This window comes from Scyliorhinus torazame, chromosome 2, assembly GCF_047496885.1.
Source record: "Scyliorhinus torazame isolate Kashiwa2021f chromosome 2, sScyTor2.1, whole genome shotgun sequence".
Lineage (NCBI taxonomy): Eukaryota > Metazoa > Chordata > Chondrichthyes > Carcharhiniformes > Scyliorhinidae > Scyliorhinus > Scyliorhinus torazame.
Genome location: NC_092708.1, coordinates 267,010,462 through 267,031,226, shown reverse-complemented (window position 1 = coordinate 267,031,226; position 20,765 = coordinate 267,010,462). Strand labels below are relative to the sequence as shown.

The 20,765-nt window shown below is 49.2% G+C and overlaps 2 protein-coding genes across 2 annotated transcripts in view; one reads left to right on the top strand and one right to left on the bottom strand.

Moving 5' to 3' along the window:
• Positions 1 to 13,215, bottom strand: part of pcmtl (l-isoaspartyl protein carboxyl methyltransferase, like) — a 74,975-nt gene extending 61,760 nt beyond the window's left edge. Inside the window, 2 exon segments of the mRNA XM_072486927.1 lie at positions 12,804 to 12,928; positions 13,019 to 13,215. Coding sequence (XP_072343028.1) covers positions 12,804 to 12,928; positions 13,019 to 13,053 — 160 coding nt within the window. The 5' untranslated portion in view covers positions 13,054 to 13,215.
• Positions 13,216 to 19,234: 6,019 nt separating this feature from the next.
• The window catches only part of ccdc32 (coiled-coil domain containing 32), a 56,016-nt gene continuing 54,485 nt past the window's right edge, over positions 19,235 to 20,765 (top strand). The window contains exon 1 of the mRNA XM_072486938.1: positions 19,235 to 19,553. Coding sequence (XP_072343039.1) covers positions 19,298 to 19,553 — 256 coding nt within the window. The 5' untranslated portion in view covers positions 19,235 to 19,297. The remainder of the gene's footprint in view (positions 19,554 to 20,765) is intronic.

Sequence of the window (20,765 nt, the reverse complement as noted above, 5' to 3'; positions counted from 1 at the left end):
GGGAGGGTGCAGACGGTAAAGATGGCGGTTCTCCTGAGGTTTTTGTTTGTATTTCAGTGCCTGCCTATTTTTATCCCGAAGGCTTTTTTTAAAGAGGGCGAACACAGTGATCTCTGAGTTCGTATGGGCGGGTAAAACCCCGTGGGTAAAGAAGATGCTGCTAGAGCAGGGCCGGGTTGGGGGGGGGCATTGCCATTCTCGCCGGCTCGGTACTCCACAAGCCTGGCGGTAGTGGCGGCTTTGAGGGTGTGAGGACAGTGATGCAAGCACATGGGAGTGGAGGGAGCGAAGGTATGAGCTCCAATTTGTGGCAATCACCGGTTTGTGCCAGGGAGGTTGGATGGGGGGTTTCGGAGGTGGCAGTGAGCTGGGATTGAGCGTTTAGGGGACCTGTTTATTGATGGCAGCTTTCTGTGCTTGGAGGACATGGAGAGGGCATTTGAGATGCCAGGTGGGAATGGGTTCCGCTATCTGCAGGTGAGGGACTTTGCACGGAGGCAGGTTTCTACCTTTCCGCTCCCACCCCCCAGGGCATACAGGATAAGGTAGTGTCGAAAACGGGGAGTGGGGGGTGGAAGGTCTCACAAATTTATAAAGAGCTCATGCAATTCGAGGAAACCCCGATAGGAGAGGTAAAGCGAAAATGGGAGGAAGAGTTGGGCAAGGAACTAGAGGCGGGATTGTGGGAGGATGCCTTGAGTCGGATTAACGCGTTCCCATCATGTGCCAGGCTCAGCCTGATACAATTCAAGGTGATCCAAAGGGTGCATATGACTGTGGCCCGTATGAGCAGGTTCATTGAAATGGTGGAGGATAGGCGAGGGCGGTGTGCGGGAGAGCCCGCGAATCATGTCCATATGTTTTGGACATTTCTGAAGTTTAGGGGATTCTGGCAAGGATTTGCTGATATCATGTCCACGGTATTGAAGGTAGGGGTGGTTCCATCCAGAGGTGGCGATTTTTGGGTGTGTCGGAAGATCCGGGTGTCCAGTGGGTGGAAGAGGCGGATGTTTTTGCCTTTGCCTCCTTGGTAGCCCGGAGACGGATCTTATTAGCGTGGAAGGACCTGGAGCCCCTGAAATCAGGGGTATGGGATAATGACATGGCTGGATTTCTCAGGCTTGAGAAAATTAAGTTTGCCCCGAGAGGATCAACGTTAGGGTTCGTCCGGAGGTGGCAGCCATTTATCGACTTCTTCGGGGAAAACTAAACTGTCAGCAGATACAATAAGGGGATGGTTAGGGTGGGATTAGTTAGTGGGGAGGGGGACTGGGGAACTGTGTGTGTAAGGCATGGACGTGGTTGTTGGTTGGGTGGGTGTTACTTACTTTGTTGTTTTTCCTCTTGAAATTAATGTTAAAAATTTATAAATGTCTTATCAAAATGTTTTTTTTAAAAAAAGGATGGGCATGGGGGACTCTTGGCATTTTAAGAACCCGGGTGGGTTAGGGTCCTTTTTCTCACATGTGCACAGTGTATACTCCAGAATTGATTTTTTCGTAGTGAGCCGTGAGGTGCTGGTGGGGGTGGAGGGGGCAGCGTACGCAGGGATACTAATTTCGGACCATTGTCTGGAGGTTCGGCTTAGATCGGGACGGAAGCAGAGACCGGGGTGGAGATTCGGGGTTGCTAGCAGACGGAGAGTTTTGTGATGGTGTGGTGGGTGATTAAAGACTATGTGGAGTTAAATCAAAATGGGGAGGTGCTGGCGGCCACATTCTGGGAGCCACTGAAGGCGGTGGTTCAGGGGAAGATTATCTTGTTTAAGGCACATGAGGATAGGAAAAGGAGGGAGGAGTACGAGCGATTATTGGGCGAAATAGTCGAGGTGGACAGGGAGTATTCAAGGGTACCCACCACGGATGGATTGGCGAGAGGGAAAAAGCTACAAGGGAAATTCGATAGGTTGACGACAGGGAGGGCGGTGGGACAGCTGTGCAGGGCAAGGGGGCTGCAATATGAGTACAGGGAGAAGGCAAGTTGAATGTTGGCACACCAGTTATGGGAAATTTTGAGTGTACAGACAGAGACAGGGGAGGTGGTGTCAGAGCCGGGATGATAAAGGAGGCATTTAGGGAATACAATAACGACCTGTACAGGGCAGACGCAGGCCTGAAGAGGGGGACACGGGGCAGTTTTTGGATGGACTGGAGTTCCTGCAGCTGGAGGAAGAGAAGAGGAAGGCGCTAGAGGAGCCATTGGAGCTGAGGGAGGTATTAGAAAGTATAAATCGGGAAAGATCCCGGAGCCAGATGGTTACCCAGCGGAATTTTATAAGGAGTTTGCGATGGAACTAGCACTGTATCTGCTGGGGGCGTTTAGTGAGGTGCTGGAGAAGGGGCAGCTGCCGGAGACAGTGATACAGGCGATGATTCCATTAATATCGAAGAAGGGAAGGACCCATTAGGATGTGGGTCGTATAGGTCTATAATCGCTGTTAAATACCAATATAAAGGTGCTGGCCAAGCTGGTGGCGGGGAGGATGGAAGGTTGTGTCCCGGGGGTGGTTGCGGAGGACTACACAGGTTTCGTAAAGCGCAGGCCACTCTCCAGTAATATAAGGCGACTGTTAAACCGGAGGTGGTGGTGGTGTCCATGGACGTGGAGAAGGAATTTGACTGGATGGAGTGGTGCTGCTGGGAAGGTTTGGGTTTAGGCCCAAGTTTGTGGCATGGGTTCGCCTGTTATATGTGGCACCAGTGGCGAGCGTACGGACCAATGATATGAGCTGACAAAGTTTTCGGTTACACAGGGGAATGAAGCAGGAGTGTCCGCTGTCGCTGCTGCTGTTCCTGCTAGCAATATAGCCCTTGGCAATGGCTCTTAGGGGGTCGGCAGAGTGGCAAGGGGTCCCAAGGGGACGTAAGGAGTATCGGGTGTCGCTATAGCTTGACAGGCTACTTGTCAGCTGGCGTGCAAAAAATGGAATAGCAATCTTCCATGCTGTAAACTACTGTGATTCTATAATACTGCGATTCTTGCCTTTGACATTTGCCTGTGTATTTACCTCCGAAAAGGCCAGACAATATCGATACCAGCAACCATCAGCATAACAATGTAGCAGCCATCTGCATATTGATGAGCAATCCCCGGGAACAATAAGTAACATTTTGGACACACAAAGCAAAGCCAGACTCCTCGGCGCCAGCAGGAGCCAACACAAAGGAGGTGAACGAGCACCTCAAGACCGCCCATCGATCAGGGAACCGCTCCAGTATTGGAGAAAATCGAACCAAGCGATTGGGACAAAGTCCAATCACTTGGGACCAGATACAGGGTCCGCCCCGAAAGGCGGGAAGCCCCTGGGGACTATAAGAATTGAGCCCCAAGTTCAAATCGCTCTCTTCACCTCTGCGTCCTGCTCAGGTCACCCAGCAACACGAACCAACATTGACCGTGACCGGTGCAGTACTCCTGAACAACGCAAGTCTTAATTCAACGCTCGCTACGAGATAGGCGCTCCTAGCTACCAATCCGTACCAACTTCGAATCCCGCAGACTCAGAACCCGAACGAAAGGCCATTTGTTCCCCTGACCTGGTGGGCCAGTCCGAAGTCAAGTATAGACCTGTTAGTTGTAGAAGTAGCTTAGACGTAGAATTTGTGCATGAGTAGCGATTACTGTGTATAATAAATGTGCTTTGATTTAAATCTTACTAATCGGTGTATTGGGTTATTGATCATTACTCGGACTTGAACCTCGTGGCGGTATCATAAAGTTCCCTGGCGACTCGAGAGCAAAGGTAATAAAACAGAGCAATTGAACCAAGGAGAAAATCAGCAACATTATTTGGCGACATCTGACGGGATCCGATCTAGAAGTGGAAAACCACTCCGGGAGAACCCAGAATTTGAATTAGAGATCCAATTGGAAACAGAAAACCACAAGTGTTCAAGCAGTTCTGATCAATACTCATAATTCGGAAGTGTGTGTATGCATGCGTAACTAACAGGGCGATAAGGTAAAACTGATAGATTTTTTTGTTGCGACAAAACTGTCGGAAGTTTGTATATCGGAAAGTAGCGAAAGCCGTACCCGTATTTACAGCACTGCCTTAATACCCATGTCCCAAATTTGAAGAGCAGCATTCAGATAGGAAAGATGGCAATGCAGGGCCTCATGAACCCAGAGGAATTTGCGGTCGCAGCGACCAACAGCAGTAGAGTGGGACAATGTCCCATTTGGGAGGAAGAGATCAGGAAATATCTCAAAGGGAAAGGATGGCCCCTTTGGAATGAATTCTGTGACAACGAGGAATCAGGTCCCGGGAGTATAGGACATACTTGGTGGGAGAACCTGAGTGAGATCCACAAAAAGAGCTTAGGGAAAGCTCGCAAGCCGATGGCAATCGTGCCTTCTTGGCACAATTGCGAGGCACAGAGGAGGTCGTTAGGACGCTCCGGAAAGAGGTAGAGGGCATACATCGAATGAGTACGGTCGATGTAAGCGAGGTAGAGTGAGAAAATTTAGAATGGAGAAGGAAGTTGGCAGCAAAAGATGGAGAGGTGGAGGATGCCAAAAGGGCACACCAGTCTTGTCTGGCGCACTTGAGCAGCTTCCAGTTTCAATATGAAAAGGCCTATCAGGACACGCAACGTGCAGTCCTGGTACGTGAAGAAACAGAAAAGCAGGTAGAAGCGTTGCAGAGACAGTGCAGCAATCTAAAGGCAGCATTGAGAGCACTCCATGCTGCCACCACAGAACAAAGACAAAGCACATTAGATCACGCAAAGTGCCGGAATCAGATTGCAGAGCTGCAATCGCTGCTTTCAGTTCAGAAAGGCTTCCAGGAAACCTTTGGAGCGAAATTAGATCAGGAAGACGGCCCTGATTGGGAAGAATTGAATGAAACAGCGTAGAGATATGTTTAGGGAACATGTGCGCATGGAAAGCCACAAAAGAGAAAAGCGCCCCAACCCCCCACAGAGCAGATAGTTCAGGCTCCAATGAGCCCAGTCACCACCCGCCGCACAGCCATAGTGGACGATACGGAATTTCTATACTACACCCCTTAACAGTGACCCAATTACAGGACGCGTGCGATAAGATCACACCGTTCCTCCCACCTCAGACCCCCACCATTTCTTTGCCACCGTTAAGCAGCAGGCAACCATGTACGGCCTGGATGAGCGAGAGCATGTAAAGCTCACAGTTTTAAGTTTAGACCCTTCAGTAGCAGCAGCCCTTCCCGACCCACAGAATGTAGGAGGAGGCACCCTTGCAGAAATGCATACCGCGATCCTGGATGCGATCGGGTATAACCGGGGTGACCCCGTAGATGGCCTCAACAAATGCAGACAAAAGAAAGCCGAGCACCCCACAGCGTTCGCTGGGCACCTGTGGATCCACTTTACAGCAGTCTTTGGAGACTTAGACCGCGCCCATTTGTCCCCAGACAACATGGCCAAATGGACCCGCACCCTTATCTCCCATGCTACAGAAACAGGACAGAAAGCTTGTGCGAGTTATGGTCCCTTGCCATAACGAAAAGTGGGTAGTGAAAAGATTGTCCCGTGCTTGGGAGCAATCTATACAAAGCAAATCCGCAGTCAAGACTCCCGAGGAAAAGCAGGCCGCCGTGATATACAGGCAGTTACAACCCACCAGAACCCCGCATGGGTGAATGAAGGAAAGAACAGCTCCCCACCCAAGTCACAGGAGTGTTACAACTGTGTCCATTTGGGACACTTCGCAAGAGAGTGCAATGCCCCTAGAAAGCCACAGAGAGCCCAGCAGACTGGCACTCTGAGTAAGAAGAAGACAGAGCCCATTCATAGTGTTAGCGCCCGTTCAGATCAGACGGACTTGACCGGAACGGACTGACGGTGTTCAGGCTCCCCCAGTTGGGTCTGCGACACCCTTGGGGAAAGATCCGGACATCCGGTAGTTGCAGCGAAAACTCGGGGACAGCCCATCGAGTTTCTATGGGACACAGGAGGGTCCCGCACCACAATAAATTCCTCCACCATGTTCCAAAAGGACACGTGGCCCACTACAGCCATTATCACCCTCAGCGGCTTTACAGACCACTCACAGCAGGGACACATCACAGCCCCTGTACCCATTCAAATCGGTACCAATACCACCAAGCACCTCGTAGTTTTAGTTGACCTGCCCCACACAGCAGAACACATTCTGGGAATCGATTTCATGAATTCCCACAATCTTTCATTTGATCCAGTCAACCAGTGTGTCTGGAAAATGGTGAAATCTGCAAGAGCCCCCGCAACGCTCAACATAGGTGAATACGCGAACAAAATTAGCGCAGTAGGCAAATTTTGGTTCAACCCGACCACGCTTAGTACGGACAAGCAGGTTAGGGCAGTTCTGCAAAAGAACAGGGCAGCATTCGCGACCCACTAGCACGACTGTGGACGGATGACTGGCTCCGTACAGATAACAGGACCTGACCCTAGACCCCAAAAACAGTATGGATTTCCCCAAGAGGCAAAGGAAGAAATCTCAAAGGTAATAGAAAGCTTATTAGAGCAGGGCGTACTTAGATCAGTAGCCTCCACTAATAATGCCCCGATTTGGCCAGTGAGAAAGCCCGATGGATCATGGCGACTGACCATTGATTATCGGGAACTCAACAAAATCACCCCCGCAGCAGCCCCCACAGTAGCAACAAGTCCCGAGACCATGCTCAAGCAGGGACTCAATTCCCGATTCTTCACGGTTTTGGATGTCAGTAATGGATTCTGGTCCATTCCATTGGCAAAGGCGTGCCAGTACAAATTTGCCTTCAGCTTTAAAATTCAGCAGTACACGTGGACATGCCTTCCACAAGGATTCCACAACTCCCCCTCCATTTTCCACCAAAATGGTTTAACCAAATTCTCTCGCCCTGAATGTTTGGTTCAGTATGTAGACGACCTACTACTGCAGACAGACACCAAGGAAGAGCACATTGAGCTTCTGTCCAAATTCCTGGAACTCTTACACTCAATTGGTTGTCAAGTTTTTGGAAGATAAGGTGATATATTTGGGAACAATTATCACACATGGTAAACATGAGATCGAGCATAAAAGGATTGACTCGATTGCTAAATTGCCCCTTCCCCAGAATGTTTCAGCCCTCCGGTCGTTTTTAGGACTGGTTAGCTACTGCCGAAACCACATTGACGGTTTCGCCAGCAAGGCAGCACCCCTCTCAGACCTCCTAAGAAAGGAGCCCCCTGGGAATGGCTTCCACAGCATACGGATGCTGTGGATGCGTTGAAGCAATCACTCATAGCAGCCCCCGCACTACAAGTTCCAGACCCGCTTTCCCCTGACATCACTGTGAAACGGACAACGACCCACACTTTTTTAGCAGATAACCTACAGAACCCCGGAACCTCCCATGAATGTGAAATTATCTCTCCACACCACAACACAGGCCCCTTTATCGCGAAAACACCCCCCAGAAAGATAGGTAGTTCAACCCAGAGCCCCCAGCACACAGACACGCGTGAGCCCATAAGGATATTTGTGGATGGATCTTCCACAATATTGGATGGGAAGCGCATAACAGATTGCGGTATATATGTCGAGGATGCGCAGGGACGCGCCCTAGAGGAAATATCGTTAAAACTGCCAGGCCACTTAGGCGCGCAGGCAGCAGAACGTGCAGCCATCGCATATATAGTGGAACACCCAGATTCCTTCCCCAGCCCAGCAGACATCTACTCGGACAGCCTCTATGTCTGCAACAGCCTCACGGAATTCCTGCCCCTGTGGAAAGCAAGAGGATTTGTTTCCGCAGACAGAAAACCCCTCCCCTCAGCCCCATTGCTCCGTCACATTTTTAGAGAGAGCACAGAACAGGACTTTTGGGATAGTCAAAGTTCGAAGCCACCATCGTTCCTCCCCCCCTGGAAATATAAAAGCCGACGCACTGGCTAAAGCAGGTTCCAGGCACGGATATTTTTGGACATCCCCCGAAAGCGCACCAGTGAATGCAGTTCAGGTCTCGCAGACAAAGATCGAGGATCTAGTGGAGACCCAGAAGCAGGACAGCAATCTCTGGGAGATTGTAAAAGGAAAATATCCAGCTCCCGATGAGAGGTTCAAAAATGCACTGACCACACATGACAGTGTGGTGTTAAAAGACACCCTTTATGTGGTTCCTGAACAGGACAGGAATCAACTGATTTGTTTGTTCCATGACGGTCATGGACATCAGGGAATCGATCCCACTACAGACCACCTCAAGCAGCTTTGTTGGTGGCCGAATTTAAAGGACGATGTAAATCACTACATCGAGAATGGTCTTATCTGCGCCCAGAATAATCCGGACAGATATGCCAAAAAGGCTCAACTCAGTCACACCCGACCCGTTAATGGCCCCTGGACTAACCTCCAGATTGATTTTATAGGACCATTGCCCCCTTGCAGGAATGGCTACAAATATGTACTCGTGGTGATAGACACGTTTACGAAATGGGTGGAAGCATTCCCAGCCCGAACAAACACTGCAAAAACCACAGCCAAGATTTTGACCCACCACATCTTTACAAGATGGGGACTCCCCCGCAGCATCGAATCCGACCAAGGTTCCCATTTTACGGGACGTGTCATGCAGAACGTCCTCACGATATTTGGCATCACCCAAAAATTCCACATAGCATACCACCCACAGTCGAGTGGTATCGTGGAGCGCATGAATCGGACCCTAAAATCCACCCTCAGAAAAATGGTCCAGCAAAACAACACCACTTGGGACTCAGTCCTCCCTTTTGCGCTGATGTTTTTGCGTAATACAATTTCAACTTCCACAGGTTACACCCCACACACCCTCATGACCGGACATGAAAGGCACAGAATTTTTATTAGGTTTAGACTTGACCAGCCCCGAAGTGACGGCCCTCACACACGAGAAAGCAGTAGAGCAATTAGTGGAAAATGTTAAAACGGCTCAGCTAGCAGCCGCAGTGAAATTGGGCACAAGGAAGAAACAGAGCAAGGATTGTTTCGACAAGACAGTGCATGCGACTGAGTACAGTGTAGGACAGCAAGTCATGCTCTCCGTTTACAACCCCAGCACATTCCTGTCACCAAAGTACTCGGGTCCGTACTCCATTGCGGACAAAGTAAGCCCTTCCGTATACAAGATAAACTATCCCAACGGTAAGACTGCGTGGTTCCATATCAACCAGCTGAAGGCATATGGAACACAGTCTAACCACGCACACCACGTCATGCTCGACGCAGCACACCACACCCCGCCCACAGCCAACGTAACCCTACCATCCCCCAACACGTCCAGCCCAGCCACGGACTCAACCTCGACCCCACCCCCGAAATATACACTCCGCCCCGAAACGCCCACCGACTGCAGCAGCAGAGACAGCGACTGTGACTCGGACGATAGCCACAGCACGCCTCCCTACTATCCCCATGCAACAGGACCCACACCCAGCGAATCCGACTACAATTCGAGTGATCCCTTCATGATCACTTTCCTAAACAAACCCCACCACCGAACTACCATGACGACCCCGATTCCATCCCCACACAACTAGACACCAACTACTGGCACAGAGACAACTCGTTCAGACTCGTCCGAAACGACAAGAGCGACCCCAAGTCACACCATGCAGCCCTATCAACCTTAATACATTCAAGAGTTTGGCACCCGGGAGAAGATGACGACCTTGAGTCTGACTCCCAAAATGAGAACCCCTTTGCGACCCTGTTCGCAACCGATAACGGAGATGTCCAGATGATGTTTTAAAAGGAACTGCTTGGGAGAAGTGGTGTCCTTTTGATGGAACCTGCAGCATGTTTTATGTTGTTTGTAAGTTTGTTAAATGTTGTTTGTCAGCCAAAAAAAATTTTTCACGGCCCCACGCCTTTTCGGCCGAAACCTCTGAGGACTTGCCCAGAGACTTGCTATTGGCCAGACGCTAGTTCAGAGGAACTAGTTTGTCTGCAGAGACTTGTTAAGGTCCCAGACGCCAGTTCAGCGGAACTAGTCTGTCGACAGATACCACACTCATTCGAAACTGCTCTTCTGGTTCAAGGAAGGAACCAATACGGCAGCCCCACCATGATGACTACATTTCTTGCCCGTTCTTGTCGGTTGCTCAGGCAGTGGAGAAACGGCTTGGGACCCGCCCTGCCTGGGAACCCCCCTCTGGTCAGCTACGCTCGGGTAGGGGAGACACGGCATTGGTCGCCGTCCTACCCGGGGACTCCATCCAACTCTTACCCGTCGTGGCCCATACGCACCTCATTTTGGAAATTTTATTTCAAAAAGTTTTGGTTTGTTTCAGGTAACCCTTAGGTTGCCAAACACATGCCATTTACATCCTCAAACATTTGGATGGTAGATCGCACAGTCTGCGAGACGGCTCGCACTGGTTCATTATTTGGAAGTGTGTCTTGTCCTAAAATTCGGTTTTTGGAGGAAAAAAAATGAGGGAGTCACACATAGTGACTAATTATAAAGGGAGTAATTGGCACTAAAGGACAGACAGACTATCGTACAAGATGTTAAACAAAGATAGTTACAGACACTATGCTTGTTTCCATAGAACTCCAGAACCGGAGAAGAGAAGTGAAAGACGAACAGCCATGAAGACTTCCTTCACATGGTCCATCATCGTGATAATGGACATTTGGTTGCGCGTGAACGCGAACCCCATGACTTCAAGCCACCCAGCCGTTAATGTTTCACTTCCCCACAGTACCCAGAGCCCAGTCACCAGCGACACCACACCACCTTGGTGTGCCAGGTTTATAACCTGGTACTCCCTGTCCTATGTAATAGAATCCTTACTGGTATTGGCGATACTCTGCTGCATCGTGCAGACTATGTGTCCATGAAAATGGAGGAGAGCCTACCGCGCTCGAACCCCGGCATATAGGATCAGATCCCCTATTTTCGGATACGACCAGACCCCAGCGATCTATAATAAAGAGCATTCGTTTGCGTTTTTGTTGTAAATAAAGAAACGTTCATGAGCAATTGTATGATCCTGAGCTTGACTGCCAAGCCAGGAAAAATGTGTATAAACTGCTATGATTTTGTTTGTATGGTTGAGGAAGTTAGAGTGATGAAATGTTTAAGTGAGTGTAGTGTATTAAGGATAGTTAGAGGTTCCCATTTTTTTGTTTTGTAATGCATGTCCCTGTTTGACATAGCGCCCCTTAGAAGTGTCAGTTAAAATTTTTTGCATAGTTACGGTCAGTGTAGAGGCCATGAAAGAAGTGCTCCCCAGGTCAGGGAATGGAAAGCAACGTAGTTATGTGATCCTTCACGCTTCGCATTAGGATCACAAGGAGGGTGTGTAGCCACCTAAATTGGCCAGCTCCCGATTTAAAATAGCGAATGGCAAAGGCTGATGGGAAAGTCAGCCAACATAGACAGAAACCAGCAGCTGCAGGTTTGCTGTGTATTTACCTCTGCAAAGGCCAGACAACATCGATGCCAGCGACCATCAGCATAACAATGTCGCAGCCACCTGCATACTGATGAGCAATCCCCGGGAACAATAAGTAACATTTTGGACACACAAAGCAAAGCCAGACTCTTCGGCGCAAGCAGGAGCCAACACAAAGGAGGTGAACGAGCACCTCAAGACCGCCCATCGATCAGGGAACCGCTCCAGTATTGGAGAAAATCGAACCAAGCGATTGGGACAAAGTCCAATCACTTGGGACCAGGTACAGGGTCCGCCCCGAAAGGCGGGAAGCCCCTGGGGACTATAAGAGTTGAGCCCCAAGTTCAAATCAGCTCTCTTCACCTCTGCGTCCTGCTCGGGTCACCCAGCAACACGAACCAACATTGACCGTGACCGGTGCAGTACTCCTGAACAACGTAAGTCTGAATTCAATGCTCGCTACGAGATAGGCGCTCCTAGCTACCAATCCGTACCAACTTCGAATCCCGCAGACTCAGAACCCAAACGAAAGGCCATTTGTTTCCCTGACCTGGTGGGCCAGTCTGAAATTAAGTATAGACCTGTTAGTCGTAGAAGTAGCTTAGACGTAGAATTTGTGCATGAATAGCAATTACTGTGTATAACAAATGTGCTCTGATTTACATCTTACTAATCGGTGTATTGGGTTAGTGATCATTACTCGGACTTGAACCTCGTGGCGGTATCATAAAAATACCTGGTGACTCGAGAGCAAAGGTAATAAAACAGAGCAATTGAACCAAGGAGAAAATCAGCAACAACAGGTTCAGTCAGCAGTTAAGAAGGCAAATGCAATGTTAGAATTCATGTCAAGAGGGCTGGAATATAAGACCAGGGACGGACTTCAGAGGTTGTATACGGCTCTGGTTAGACCCTATTTGGAGTATTGTGAGCAGTTTTGGGCCCCGTATCTAAGGAAGGATGTGCTGGCCTTGGAGAGGGTCCAGAGGAGGTTCATAAGAATGATCCCTGGAATGAACAGCTTGTCGTATGAGGAACAGTTGAGGACTCTGGGCCTGTACTCATTGGAGTTTAGAAGGATGAGGGGTGATCTTATTGAAACTTAACAGGATACTGCAAAGCCTGGATAGAGTGGCCGTGGAGAGGACACCATCTCAGACTAAAGGGACGATCCTTTAAAACAGAGATGAGGAGGAATTTCTTCAGCCAGAGGGTGGTGAATCTGTGGAACATTTTGCCGCAGAAGGCTGTGGAGGCCAAATCTGAATGTCTTTAAGACAGAGATAGATAGGTTCTTGATTAACAAGAGGATTAGGGGTTATGGAGAGAAGGCAGGAGAATGAGGATGAGAAAAATATCAGCCAAGATTGAATGGCGGAGCAGACCCGATGGGCCAAATGGCCTAATTCTGCTCCTATGTCTTATGATACTCACTTCTAAGGTTCTGGACTAGCTGCGAGTGCGAGTTTCCAGAGGAAGTCCACGCCATAGTCCTCACAAGCAACACTCCTACTGGAAAAATAACCGAGAGCCTCAGCATGGTCAGCATATCCCTTAAACTGAACCAAAGCACATTGATTAGCTCCAACATTAACTACCATTCAACCGAGAGATACACACATGCCCACAGTTACACTCTCTCTCTCTACCTTTCTCTAACCCCAAAGGGTTGGCGATGATCCATCGTTGAGTAAATTTAAGGCTGAGATTGACAGCTATTTTAGTCTGTCAGGGGATCAAGAAACATGGGGAGTGGGTGGGAAAGTGCAGGGGGTTAAGGCCATGATCGTGCTGATTGGCTGCAGGGGCTGAATGGTTTATTCCTGCTTTTTCTTATCAGTCAGTCCAAATCTCCCTCTTTCAGTGTCTCAGTCTTTTTCTTTCTCCATCACCCTTCCTTTCCCTGCTTCTCTCTCACCTACACGCTCTCGTTCCCTGCTTCTCTCTCATTCACACTCACTCTTTCCCTGCTTCTCTCTCATTCACAATCTCTCTTTCCCACTCTCTCTCACTTTCCCAGCTTCTCTCACTCACTCTCTTTCCCTGCTTCTCTCTCACACTCTCTCTTTCCCTGCTTCTCTCACTCATTCTCTCTTTCCTTGCTTCTCTCACTCTCTTTCCCTGCTTCTCTCACTCTTTCCCTGCTTCTCTCACTCTCTTTCCCTGCTTCTCTCACTCTCTTTCCCTGCTTCTCTCACTCTCTTTCCCTGCTTCTCTCACTCTCTTTCCCTGCTTCTCTCACTCTCTTTCCCTGCTTCTCTCACTCTCTTTCCCTGCTTCTCTCACTCTCTTTCCCTGCTTCTCTCACTCTCTTTCCCTGCTTCTCTCACTCTCTTTCCCTGCTTCTCTCACTCTCTTTCCCTGCTTCTCTCACTCTCTTTCCCTGCTTCTCTCACTCTCTTTCCCTGCTTCTCTCACTCTCTTTCCCTGCTTCTCTCACTCTCTTTCCCTGCTTCTCTCACTCTCTTTCCCTGCTTCTCTCACTCTCTTTCCCTGCTTCTCTCACTCTCTTTCCCTGCTTCTCTCACTCTCTTTCCCTGCTTCTCTCACTCTCTTTCCCTGCTTCTCTCACTCTCTTTCCCTGCTTCTCTCACTCTCTTTCCCTGCTTCTCTCACTCTCTTTCCCTGCTTCTCTCACTCTCTTTCCCTGCTTCTCTCACTCTCTTTCCCTGCTTCTCTCACTCTCTTTCCCTGCTTCTCTCACTCTCTTTCCCTGCTTCTCTCACTCTCTTTCCCTGCTTCTCTCACTCTCTTTCCCTGCTTCTCTCACTCTCTTTCCCTGCTTCTCTCACTCTCTTTCCCTGCTTCTCTCACTCTCTTTCCCTGCTTCTCTCACTCTCTTTCCCTGCTTCTCTCACTCTCTTTCCCTGCTTCCCTCACTCTCTTTCCCTGCTTCTCTCACTCTCTTTCCCTGCTTCTCTCACTCTCTTTCCCTGCTTCTCTCACTCTCTTTCCCTGCTTCTCTCACCCTCTTTCCCTGCTTCTCTCACTCTCTTTCCCTGCTTCTCTCACTCTCTTTCCCTGCTTCTCTCACTCTCTTTCCCTGCTTCTCTCACTCTCTTTCCCTGCTTCTCTCACTCTTTCCCTGCTTCTCTCACTCTCTTTCCCTGCTTCTTTCTTACTCTCTCTTTCGCTCACATTCTCTCTTTCCGTTTCTCTCTCACTCACTCTCTTTCCCTGTTTCTCTCACACACTCACTTTCCCTGTTTCTCTCACACTCACTCTCTCTTTCCCTGTTTCTCACACACTCATTCCCGGTTTCTCACACACATTCCCTCTTTTTCTCACACACTCACTCTTTCCATTTCTCTCACACTCACTCTTCTCTTTCCCTGTTTCTCACACTTTCTCTTTCCCTGTTTCTCTCACACACTCACTCTCTTTCCATTTCTCCCACACACACACACACTCTTCTCTTTCCCTGTTTCTCTCACACTCACTTTCTCTTTCCCTGTTTCTCACACACTCACTTTCTTTCCTTGTTACTCTCAGACACGCACTCTCTTTCCGTTTCCCACACACTCTCTTTCCCTGTTTCTCTCTCACACACTCACTTTCCCTGTTTCTCTCACACTCACTCTCTCTTTCCCTGTTTCTCACACACTCATTCCCGGTTTCTCACACACATTCCCTCTTTTTCTCACACACTTACTCTTTCCATTTCTCTCACACTCACTCTTCTCTTTCCCTGTTTCTCACACTTTCTCTTTCCCTGTTTCTCTCACACACTCACTCTCTTTCCATTTCTCTCACACACTTACTCTTCTCTTTCCCTGTTTCTCACACTTTCTCTTTCCCCGTTTCTCTCTCACACTCACTCTTTCCATTTCTCTCACACACACACTCTTCTCTTTCCCTGTTTCTCTCACACTCACTTTCTCTTTCCCTGTTTCTCACACACTCACTTTCTTTCCTTGTTACTCTCAGACACGCACTCTCTTTCCGTTTCCCACACACTCTCTATCCCTGTTTCCCTCACACTCACGCTCTCTTTCCCTGTTTCTCTCACAGACTCATTCTCTCTTTCCCTGTTGCTCTCACACACTCATTCTCTCTTTCCCTGTTTCTCTCACACACATTCTCTCTTTCCCTGTTTCTCTCACACACACACTCCCTCTCTTTCCCTGTTTCTTTCACACACACTCTCTCTTTCCCTGTTTCTTTCACACACATTCTCTCTTTCCCCGTTTCTTTCACACATTCTCTTCCGGTTTCTTTCACACACTTTCTTCCTCCCCCCCCCCCCCCCCCCCCCCCCCCCCGTGTTGCTCACACTCACTCTCACCCTGTTTCTCTCACACACTCACTCTCTTTCCCGGTTTCTCCCACACTCACTCTCTCTTTCCCTGTTTCTCTCAGACTCATTCTCTCTTTCCCTGTTTCTCTCACACACTCTTTCCCTGTTTCTCTCACAAATTCGCTCTCTTTTCCTGTTTCTCACACACGCTCACTCTCTTTTCCTGTTTCTCTCACACGCTCACTCTTTCCCTATTTGGCTCACACACTCACTCTCTCTTTCCCTGTTTCTCTCACACGCTCACTCTCTTTCCCTATTTGTCTCACACACTCACTCTCTCTTTCCCTGTTTCTCTCACACACTCACTCTCTTTCCCTGTTTCTCTCACACACTCTTTCCATTTCTCTCACACACTCACTCTTTCCGTTTCTCTCACACACTCACTCTTTCCGTTTCTCTCACACACTCACTCTCTCTTTCCCTGTTTCTCTCACACACATTCTCTCTTTCCCTGTTTCTCTCACACACACACTCTCTCTCTTTCCCCGTTTCTTTCACACACACTCTCTCTTTCCCTGTTTCTTTCACACACATTCTCTCTTTCCCCGTTTCTTTCACACATTCTCTTCCGGTTTCTTTCACACACTTTCTTCCTCCCCCCCCCCCCCCCCCCCCCCCCCGTGTTGCTCACACTCACTCTCACCCGGTTTCTCTCACACACTCACTCTCTTTCCCGGTTTCTCCCACACTCACTCTCTCTTTCCCTGTTTCTCTCAGACTCATTCTCTCTTTCCCTGTTTCTCTCACACACTCTTTCCCGGTTTCTCTCACAAATTCGCTCTCTTTTCCTGTTTCTCACACACGCTCACTCTCTTTTCCTGTTTCTCTCACACGCTCACTCTTTCCCTATTTGTCTCACACACTCACTCTCTCTTTCCCTGTTTCTCTCACACGCTCACTCTCTTTCCCTATTTGTCTCACACACTCACTCTCTCTTTCCCTGTTTCTCTCACACACTCACTCTCTTTCCCTGTTTCTCTCACATACACTTTCCGTTTCTCTCACACACTCACTCTTTCCGTTTCTCTCACACACTCACTCTTTCTGTTTCTCTCACACACTCACTCTCTCTTTCCCTGTTTCTCTCACACACTCACTCTCTTTCCGTTTCTCTCACTCACCCTCGTTCCGTTTCTCTCACTCACTCATTCTCTCTTTCCCTGTTTCTTTCACACTCACTCTCTTTCCCTATTTGTCTCACACACTCACTCTCTCTTTCCCTGTTTCTCTCACACACTCACTCTCGCTTTCCCTGTTTCTCTCACACACTCACTCTCTTTCCGTTTCTCGCACACGCTCACTCTTTCCGTTTCTCGCACACACTCACTCTCTCTTTCCCTGTTTCTCTCACACACTCACTCTCTCTTTCCCTGTTTCTCTCACACACACACTTTCCCTGTTTCTCTCACACACTCACACTCTTTCCCTGTTTCTCTCACACACTCACACTCTTTCCATTTCTCTCTCACACTCACTCTTTCCCAGTTTCTCTCTCACACTCACACTTTCCCTGTTTCTCTCACACTCACACTCTTTCTCTGTTTCTCTCACACACTCACACTCTTTCCATTTCTCTCACGCACTCACACTCTTTCCCTGTTTCTCTCAAGCACTCACACTCTTTCCCTGTTTCCCTCACACACTCACACTCTCTTTGCCTGTTTCTCTCTCACACTCACACTCTTTCCGTTTCTCTCACACTCACCCTCTTTCCGTTTCTCTCACACACTCACCCTCTTTCCGTTTCTCTCTCACTCACCCTATTTCCGTTTCTCTCTCACTCATTCTCTCTTTCCCTGTTTCTTTCACACTCACTCTCTTTCCCTGTTTCTCTCACACACTCACTCTTTCCGTTTCTCTCACACTCACACTCTTTCCGATTCTCTCACGCACTCACACTTTCCCTGTTTCTCTCACTCACTCATTCTCTCTTTCCCTGTTTCTTTCACACTCACTCTCTTTCCCTATTTGTCTCACACACTCAACTCTCTCTTTCCCTGTTTCTCTCACACACACTCACTCTCTCTTACCCTGTTTCTCTCACACACTCACTCTCCGTTTCTCTCACACTCACACTCTTTCCCTGATTCTCTCACACACTCACACTCTTTCCCTGTTTCTCTCACACTCACTCCCTGTTTCTCTCACACACTCACACTCTTTCCCTGTTTCTCTCACACACTCACATTCTTTCCCTGTTTCTCTCAAGCACTCACACTCTTTCCCTGTTTCTCTCACACACTCACACTCTTTCCCTGTTTCCCTCACACACTCACACTCTTTCCCTGTTTCTCTCACACACTCACACTCTTTCCGTTTCTCTCTCACACTCACTCTTTCCGTTTCTCTCTCACACTCTTTCTCTGTTTCTCTCACACACTCACACTCTTTCCCTGTTTCTCTCACACACACACTCTTTCCCTGTTTCTCTCACACTCTCACTCTTTCCCTGTTTCTCTCACACTCACTCTTTCCGTTTCTCTCACACACTCACACTCTTTCCCTGTTTCTCTCTCACACTCACACTCTTTCCCTGTTTCTCTCAAGCACTCACACTCTTTCCGTTTCCCTCACACACTCACACTCTCTTTGCCTGTTTCTCTCTCACACTCACACTCTTTCCGTTTCTCTCACACACTCACCCTCTTTCCGTTTCTCTCACACACTCACCCTCTTTCCGTTTCTCTCACTCACTCACCCTATTTCCGTTTCTCTCACTCACTCATTCTCTCTTTCCCTGTTTCTCTCACACTCACTCTCTTTCCCTCTTTCTCACACACACACTCTTTCCGTTTCTCTCACACTCACACTCTTTCCCTGATTCTCTCACGCACTCACACTTTCCCTGTTTCTCTCACGCACTCACTCTTTCCCTGTTTCTTTCACTCACTCATTCTCTCTTTCCCTGTTTCTTTCACACTAACTCTCTTTCCCTATTTGTCTCACACACTCAACTCTCTCTTTCCCTGTTTCTCTCACACACACTCACCCTCTCTTTCCCTGTTTCTCTCACACACTCACTCTCTTTCCCTGTTTCTCTCACACACTCACTCTTTCCGTTTCTCTCACTCACACTCTTTCCCTGATTCTCTCACACACTCACACTCTTTCCCTGTTTCCCTCACACACTCACACTCTTTCCCTGATTCTCTCACACACTCACACTCTTTCCCTGTTTCTCTCACACACTCACACTCTTTCCCTGTTTCCCTCACACACTCACACTCTTTCCCTGTTTCTCTCACACACTCACACTCTTTCCCTGTTTCCCTCACACACTCACACTCTTTCCCTGTTTCCCTCACACACTCACACTCTTTCCCTGTTTCTCTCACACACTCACTCTCTCTTTCCGTTTCACTCACAGTCTTTCCCTGTTTCTCTCACGCACTCACTCGTTTGTTCTGTTTCTTTCACACACACAGTCTCTCTCTCTTTTCTTGTTTCTTTCATACACACTCTCTACGTTCCCCTGTGTTTCTCTCACACTCACTTTATCTTGCCGTCGCGTTGTTATGACAGCCTCAGTGTGCGCGGGCTGAGTCCCGGATGCAGGGGGCGGGGCTGGCCGGGTCGCCCAGGGAGACGGGCCTGAGGCGGCGGTGGGGCCCGGGCAGCGCGGAGTGAGGGGATGGATCCGGGCGACATGGTGTCCGGCCAGGAGCTGTGGGAGCGGATTTGCTCTGGGCTGGCTGCTCAGCCCAGGAACGGGAATGAAGCCCAGTCGCCGCCTGGATGCTGCTGTGCGGAATCTTTCTGGGAGACGTTCAGCCCGGTCCCCGAGGAGGAGCAGGACATGGACTCGGGCAGTAGCAGCAACGGGGATCCGGTCAGGGGCACTGCTTGGACTCCCATGCCCGATTCGCAGCAATATTTAGCAGCACTGGGTAAGTGTGCGATTTAAAACTTTCTATTCCAGCCCGACGGCCCCGCCCAGCAGTCCAGTCAGTCCGCTGACCAGGGGTCACTCGGGGCCAGAGCACAGTGAAGAAAAATATAAATCGCTTATTGTCACGAGTAGGCTTAAAATCAAGTTACTGTGAAAAGCCCCTAGTCACCACATTCCGGCGCCTGTTCGGGGAGGCTGGAACGGGAATTGAACCGTGCTGCTTGGTCTGCTTTAAAAGCCAGCTCTTTAGCCCTGTGCTAAACCAGCCCCTATAGTTGTCAGCCTAGCTGTCCAGCAACGGATTAGCAACACAGCCAGCTGGCGATGTGCCCCCTGCTCTCTTCCCATCAGGCAGATCCCTAAAACACAACACACTCACCACACACTCACCGACAGACCCAATACTGGTCACACAGTCCCACATCCTTCAGTGTATCTCCTGCACTGTGTGTAGCGCCCTGCACTGTATGTGTTTATCTGGTACAGTCTGTGTACTGTCCTGCACTGTGTACCGCCCTGCACTGTGTGTGTTTATCTGGTACAGTCTGTGTACTGTCCTGCATTGTGTCTATTGTCCTGGCCTCTGTGTGTTTATCTGGTGCAGATTGTGTACTATAAGACCATAAGACATAGGAGCAGAATTAGGCCACTCGGCTCATCAAGTCTGCTCTACCATTCAATCACGGCTGATATTTTTCTCACCCCCATTCTCCTGCCTTCTCCCCATAACCCCTGATCCCCTTATTAATCAAGAACCTATCTATCTCTGTCTTAAGACACTCAGTGACTTGACCTCCACAGCCTTCTGCGGCAAAGAGCTCCACAGATTCACCACCCTCTGGCTGAAGAAATTCCTCCTCATCTCTGTTTGAAACGATTGTCCCTTTAGTCTGAGATTGTGTCCTCTGCTTCTAGTTTTTCCTACAAGTGGAAACCTCCTCTCCACGTCCACTCTATGCAGGCCACGTAGTATCCTGTAAGTTTTAATAAGATCCCCCCCTCATCCTTCTAAACTCCGAGTACAGACCCAGAGTCCTCAACCGTTCCTCATACGACAAGCTCTTCATGTACTGGCCTGCACTGTGTTTGTTTATCTGGTGCAGACTGTGTACTGCCCTGCACTGTATGTGTTTATCTAGTGCAGTCTGTGTACAGTCCTGCACTGCGTGTACAGTCCTGCACTGCGTGTACAGTCCTGCACTGCGTGTAC